General features: G+C 32.2%; 1 protein-coding gene across 1 annotated transcript; it reads right to left on the bottom strand.

Annotated features, from left to right (window-relative positions):
* Positions 1-3,501: 3,501 nt before the first annotated feature.
* LOC129941447 (uncharacterized) lies at positions 3,502-6,397 on the bottom strand. Its single transcript, XM_056050074.1, has one exon. The coding sequence runs from the start codon at positions 4,922-4,924 to the stop codon at positions 4,085-4,087; it is 840 nt and encodes a 279-aa protein (XP_055906049.1). The 5' UTR covers positions 4,925-6,397; the 3' UTR covers positions 3,502-4,084.
* Between the last annotated feature and the right edge of the window lie 1,045 nt (positions 6,398-7,442).

Here is a 7,442-nt window from a genome sequence, read left to right as displayed (position 1 = left end):
AATTCACTATGACGGTAACTTCTGTTGCCATGCCAGCTGGGACAGGAAGAAAATCTTCTAAAATGTACAACTCGTTTGAGGAGGAATCGATCAAACGAAGGGGTATTGTAAGCATAAAAAATAAAGATAATTTATGCTTACCACGAGCATTGATTGTGGCAAAATCCTTTGCGGATAGAGAAGACATTTATCAAAGAGTAAAGCGAGACGTAGGGAAAGTCCAAACAATAAGAGCATTGCAACTCTTAAAAGATTCGAAGGTGACTATACCTGAATCTGGTTGCGGTATAGAGCACATCAAAATATTTCAAAACCTCCTACCTGACTATAAAATAACAGTCTATGAGTATGGAGGTAGATCACGAAAAGTGCTTTACGAGGGACTCCCGAATGAGAAGAAAATAAATCTCATATATTTTCAAAACCATTACAACGTGGTTACATCCCTTACTGCTGCTTTTTGCTGCTCTTATTATTGTGAAGATTGTCACTTTTCCTTTAACAACAAAGACCAACACAGAATTTGTCAAAAAATTTGTTCTCAATGTCAGCACGCCCCAGTTTGCCAAGAAACATCAAACTCAGTTGAATGTTCGGAGTGTAATCGCCGCTTCAAGGGGTCAGTTTGCTATGACCAGCACAAATTATCAGCCTCAATTGGAAGAAAACCCATTTGTGAGCAGATAAAACGTTGCAATCTCTGCCTTATATGTTACGAGAGAGAACGAGAACACATTTGTGATGAGTTCTTTTGCAGAAATTGTAAAAAGCATGTATCAAAAGACCATTTGTGTTACATTCTCCCCAACATCAATGAGCCAAGTCTTATGAAGGTCTTATACATTTTTTATGACCTAGAGTGCCGGCAAGAAAAGTCGTTGAGATCTGAACATGATGAGGATACTGAAGAAGATTTAAATATAAAACTACATGAACCAAATTTGTGCAAGACAGTTTTTGAAAGATCACAGCTCATTACCCTTTGGTTTTAAAAGAAGAAGAAAGTCATAAAATAAAAACAGTTGTTGTTGAGTGGAGAAAAATAAAAATTTAATTCTGTTGATTGTATATATATATATATATATATATATATATTATAAAATGTGTTTTATTTGCTTATGAAATTACTTAAAAGATAAATATTCTGAAGTGCACAACAATTTGAATGGTTTTGACATTTTAATTGGTTAGGATAATTTCTTTTCAACTCATTTAAATTTGGACAGTTTAAAAAACAATCCTCAACGTTTTTCACTTCAACATTCTCGTTCTGAAGTATTCCCCTCAACCAAACTGCTTTTTCTGTTCCTTTTACGTAGACGGTCCCATTTTGGATTTTGTTTCGTAGAAATTGCTTAACCTTTTTAAATTGAATTTGTCCTCCGTTCCAGCTGAGTCCATGGTAATTTCTGTACAACCAATGAGCTTGTCTTTGTAGCGTAATAGGTAACTGGTTCAAATTACAGGGGGGTGTGACAATAAAGTGGTAATGATGTCCTTGATACAATAAAGCTAGTTCTTTCAAAATAAAATCTTTATTGAATACACCAAAGCCTTGAAAATCCACAACGAAAAAATCCATGGTTATAATACTAAGTAATTTTCTTTATAAAGTCACTTCACTAACTGGCAAAATTATAATAATGTTATTCAATTTAAACCAACTTATGAACTTCGCCGGTAATTGGATTATATTCCACTATACGATCGTGAAGAATCAAACAATATGCAGATGTTGAAGGTGGTATAGCAACATTTGTTTTTAATTCAATTTTTACATCTACGGGTCCGCTTTTGATTGATTCATTTTGTCTAGAACAATCAAAAACTATAATTGGTGCTGTTTCTTTAAAATCATGTCGCGATAAAAGTGGATGTGACTGCCTTTGATAGTAAGATTGTTGGAATTTAGTGTACATATCATAGAGAACAGCATATCTATCTGTTTTGAATTTAATGTTTAAATCTTCACGAGGATAATATTCGGAATTTAAATGTAATCTTGCATTGCTTATATCACAATGGTCAAACTTGCTACTATCTTTGTTTCTTTGATTTTTCCTATCAGTTTGTAGCCCAATAATAACAAATCTAGGTTTTTCCAGTTGAGTTGAAGTTTTGACAGTCCATACATGATCGGTTGTGGTAGGTAATGTGGGGTATTCATACATTTCCCAATTTCGAAAATGAATTGTTATTGGTTTTGTTTGTATTTGTTTGAGCAATGTTAGCTTATTAGAATCAGATAAGGTTATGTGTGGAACTCTCCATTGTAATTTAAAAATAGAAAGTTTTAACTCTTCGTTATCTTTTGCAAAATAAGCATTTTCATTGGTTCGAGTACGAATCAAAACTAACTCATGCCTTGCATTTATTATGATTTTTTTATAGTCTTCAGCAAATCCCATAAGATTCTTGAGAGGAATGCAGAAATTGAAAGTTCCAGATGTTACAGCAGAATTTGGATTAGTATACCAAGATGCATTTTCTAAACTTTTACTTTCATTTTCGTTTAAAGATACATAATTTTTTAATGTTGTTGTTATGCCAACGTTTTTATTATTCTCAATATCTATCCCATTAAGTTCATAATGTATTTCTTCAAAAAGAAAAGCAACTGCGTTATTAGTTAATTTTGATAAAGGAGAAAAAGTTCCATCTGTTTTAGTTAGACTCCCCTCTAGATAAATGTAGCTTTCACTAGGTAAAACACATAAGTCCTGTTGTTGAATAGGTATTCGAATTTCGTCACTAGTATTAAAGGATTGCAGGAATGGTGAATAACTATGGAACTCAATTTTAGTTATACTGTTATCATAGCCAGGTCCGTCACTAATATTCAAAATGTCTTGCATATCGATTTTATTTGAGTTTGAATCCTAATTGAAGAAGATATGCTTTGTTTTCTGGTAATAGTTTAGCTCTTGACAGTTTAAGTGTCTTGGGAAAACTAATTGAACGTTGGTCCTTGTTACTGTTTATATTATTACTATAGATTAACATGGTTTTAAATGCAATCGAACTGTTATCCGTTCTCCTCTAAAATTTATTAAATCGCCGTCTTGGTCTAAGAATTTTAATGTAAGAGTACTTATTCGTTTGACATTCACAGGTAAATAGATAACATTTTTTGGAACTTCTATGATTTTATACCCTGCTCCAACTTCGGGTGAAAATTCGTGTATAGTATGCAAAAGAGCATTGTTTAAATAAGTTCCGGTTATTATGTTACATTCAATACGTATAACATTAACCTTGAATATATCAACAGGTATGTCTGATACATGTAGTTTATCTCCAGATAGAATAGTTTTACCAAAACCCAATAATTTTCCAATACTTCTTTCTTTGTTGAAAAATATTTTTTCGTTTGAATAGATTTCACACTTCATTGTGTTACTATTTGCAGTTAAAGTAACTTCTGTAACAGAATTTCGGTTTAATAACTCTCTGGAAATATAATCTTGAATATCTTCTATTTCATATGTTCCTACGGGGATTTCGATTTCATGTTCCCCTGTATGAAATAAGTTGTTATGTTCATCAATATTAGGTATAGAATTATACGAGTGAAAGTCAATCAAACCACAAACATAGTCTTCATCTAAGTATATAGGTGGAAAATATTCGACAGTGAGGACAGAAGATGTTCCGCTTATTGTAAGTGTTATCGACATGATGGTAAAAAAAACAATGAAATTATTTGAACTTAAGTCTCTTTATTTATTTAAATAACAATTAAGTAAAAATTTCACGCATAAATGTCCACAATTATAGGAACCATAACTTTGATATTGAGTATAATTGTAGCTGATGCTTTCACCTAAATAATTTAAGACTTCAACAGGTGGTTGAAGATTTCCAAAGCTATCAAAATATTCTATCCGCTTGCCTTTTTTATAATACGCTACCCAATGTGTTCCAGAACCATTGGAAGAATCAAGATTAACAATTCCGCACTCATTTTTCTTGGGGCTACTTTTTGGTAAGTTGTCCCGCATAAACACGCCTCGAAAATTTGGAATAAATTTAGTGCAGAAATTTGTTAAATCTATTTCATTCAATGCACGATTGGGTAGTGAACTTAGAAGTTTTTTGTTTGGGGCTGCAAATAAAGTCCAAATCCATTTTTATAAGGTTTAAGATGTAAGCCGTGTCCAACGGCAATTGATTCCATTTTAAGATTGTGACGTTGTTTTTCTTCGAGGTCTTTTTTAGCAATGCTTATTTCATTCACTGCTTTAGCTACACCGGCAGCTCCACCCGTTAGTGCTCCAAGAGCTGAAAGCCCTGCGAAAAGGGGGATAAGAAAGGGGATAGCTCCTCCAATTTTTGGTACTGGTATAATTCTTGGTATTTTAATATTGTTGTTTTTGCCAATGTTTTTCTTAGCACTCGTGATTGCAGATTTGATCGTTTTTTCTAGACATACAGATTTTGTTCGCTTCTTAAGTTTATCATCAATCAATTTGACCAGTTTTTTAAATGACAATTTCTTAGATTTCATATTGCTTTTTTTTCGCTTAGTTGTTTTAATTTTTGAATTCGAACACCCCATCCCAAATTTAACTTTTGCCTTGATGAGGTTAGTAACTAGTAGAGCACTTGCTCGCTCTGCTATACTTGCGTCTTTTGATTTAACACGTTGCCAGGCTTTTTCAGCTAATATTTTATCAGCTATGTGTCGATCAGATGTATTCTTAAACTTAGAATAAGAAATGTCATGCTCTTTACATGCTTGATCAAGAGAATTAATTCCAGAATCTCCACGAGCTAAACGTTCCTTAAGATTTGTTCCTGGACCACAGAACTGATAGCCAGGAAGATGTAGTTCGAGTGGAAGCTTGTCAATTAATGAGTTTAATAAGCCTCCACCTTTTCTTATATTTTGCAGAACTTTGAATTTCTTTGAATAGTCGATCATTTTTAAATATGTTTACGTAAGAGAAACCCGTATAAGTATGATATTTTCTTGATATATATTTAATTTTTATAGAAAAAATTGTTTAGTTTACGACATAATGCGTTTTGTTAAACAAGCATGTCAATTACCTGTAGAAAATGCAGATCTCTCTAAAATAAAAGAGATCAAGAAAAAACACAGCGAACTACTTCCGAACAGTATTAGAGGTTTAATTACAGGACCCTCAAACTGTGGAAAAACCAATGTAATGATGAGCTTATTGCTACATCCGAACGGATTAAAATTTGAAAATATATACTTATATTCTAAATCTTTAAATCAACCAAAGTACAAGTTTTTAGGTGAAGCAATTCACCCAATTAAGAATATGGGTTTTTTTACATTTTCTAATAACAATGATGTCATCCCTCCTGAAGAAGCTAAACCAAATTCCATATTTATATTTGATGACATTGCCTGTGAAAAACAAGAAGCAGTAAGAAAATACTTTAGTATGGGGCGACATCATGACATAGACAGTTTTTACTTATGTCAAACTTATACAAAGATACCAAAACAGTTGATTAGAGATAACGCAAATTTTCTTATTATTTTCAAACAAGACGAAATGAATTTAAAACATATTTACAATGATCACGTTCATTCAGATATGACTTTCAAATCATTTCAAAATGTGTGCACAGAGTGTTGGAATACAAAATTTGGTTTTGTGGTAATTGAAAAAGAAAGCCCTTTGAATAAAGGTCGTTACAGGAAAGGTTTGGACTGCTTCCTTAAGCTTTAAAATGATACGTGCATTTACTTATCAAAGCATATATGAGGCAATGCTCAGTGGGAGCAGGACACAAAATTCAAGAGAATTTATAACGATAAAGAAACTATTGAAACAGTACAAATCAATTTTATAAACGGAAAACGCAGTTAAGTGACAAGTTTAAAAACTATAGCCAGTTGTTTAATCTAAATATATATATATATATATATGTAATATAAACATAGTTTTACCCACCCCTAATCAAGAAATGTTATATGAAAGCAATACAGAACAATTTGACGAAAAAATAATATCAGCACAAAATAAAGCAAACAAATTTGATGCGCATTATTCTTCAGTTAAATCCAGCAATCTTAATATTAAATTTAGTCTTAGCCCCTTTGAGAGGGTCTTACATCAGCTAAAAAATTTGTTCACATGTTGTTTGTATGAGAAAAAATAATTCAAAACAATGTTGAACACAAATGAAAAGGTAACGAAAGAGTTAATCAAAACAACAGGCGCTCTACGTAAGAAATATAGAGCTTTAAAAATTGGTAGAGCTGCTTTTGAAACTCAAATTGAAGAATCTCTGAAGCCTATTACTAAACCATTAAACGAATTATTAAACAAATCAAAACATGAAAAGGACCATCATCAGGATAACATTGTAAAAAGTCTAATCAGTCCAGAGAAAAAACTCGTATCTGAAGAAAAGTCAAAACAGCAACAACAAAAATATAAACTTGATCTTGTTAAGAAAAAACTTTTCAACGATGACTTCATAACACCTGACACTTCCACTTTTGAAAATTCTTTATTATCTATACCGGAAAGAAATACATCAGAGAAACATCAATCTGAACTTCTCCAATTAACAGAACAAATGCAAAAAAATGAAATTAATCAACTACCCCACGAGTATAAAGAATTATTAATAAATAACTCCAAAGACCTTGATAAAACGTATGGTGTGTATTTCAAAAATGGAAAATACCACATCGGTAACGAAGAACTTTGTGTTCTTGATAAAAATATTAAAATTAAAAATAGAATTTTCGAGGGCACAAGAGGATTATATGAACTATTATTAAAAAACAAACCAAATGAAAGCATATACACTGATACAGATTTAAAAAATTACAAAACCATATTAAATGATACTAATGCATGTAGAATCGGTTATGATCCAGAAAAACGAATACGAGGAAATAGGGGCCATAAATATAAAAAAATAATAAACAAATTATTTCAGTCACCCTATTCTGTACGAAAACCATCACCACCTACACCATCAACACCATATTCTACACCAATAACGCATTCAGGAAGTGGTCTCATGCAAATGTCACATTCTCAAAAAGAATATATATATTGGGATGACCCAAATGAGCTTGTAGAACGAATTAGGCTTCTAATTGCTTCACAACAAGCTGGACATAGTAATCACTCAAACGAAATTGTTTCTATTATTGAAGAACTAAGAGAATCGAATATTATTCAATAAGAAAAATATGACCGTTGATAAGTTTGGTCGTTATTCACTCAGAACTCCACCTAGAGGGCCCAGGGGGAGAAAAAGGACCACCTGGACCGGCTGGGCCACCTGGACCACCTGGAGAAGGTTTTCTTAAAACGGAAAATAATGATTTTAACATAAACTGGAAACTATTAAAAAACCTTCAAGATCCTTTAGAACAAACAGACGCTGCTACAAAACAGTACGTTGATCAAGAAATAGAACATGTGAAAAAGTTTTTTCAG

The sequence above is a fragment of the Eupeodes corollae genome, chromosome 1, assembly GCF_945859685.1.
Source record: "Eupeodes corollae chromosome 1, idEupCoro1.1, whole genome shotgun sequence".
NCBI lineage: Eukaryota > Metazoa > Arthropoda > Insecta > Diptera > Syrphidae > Eupeodes > Eupeodes corollae.
This window is presented reverse-complemented; position numbering and strand designations above follow the sequence as displayed.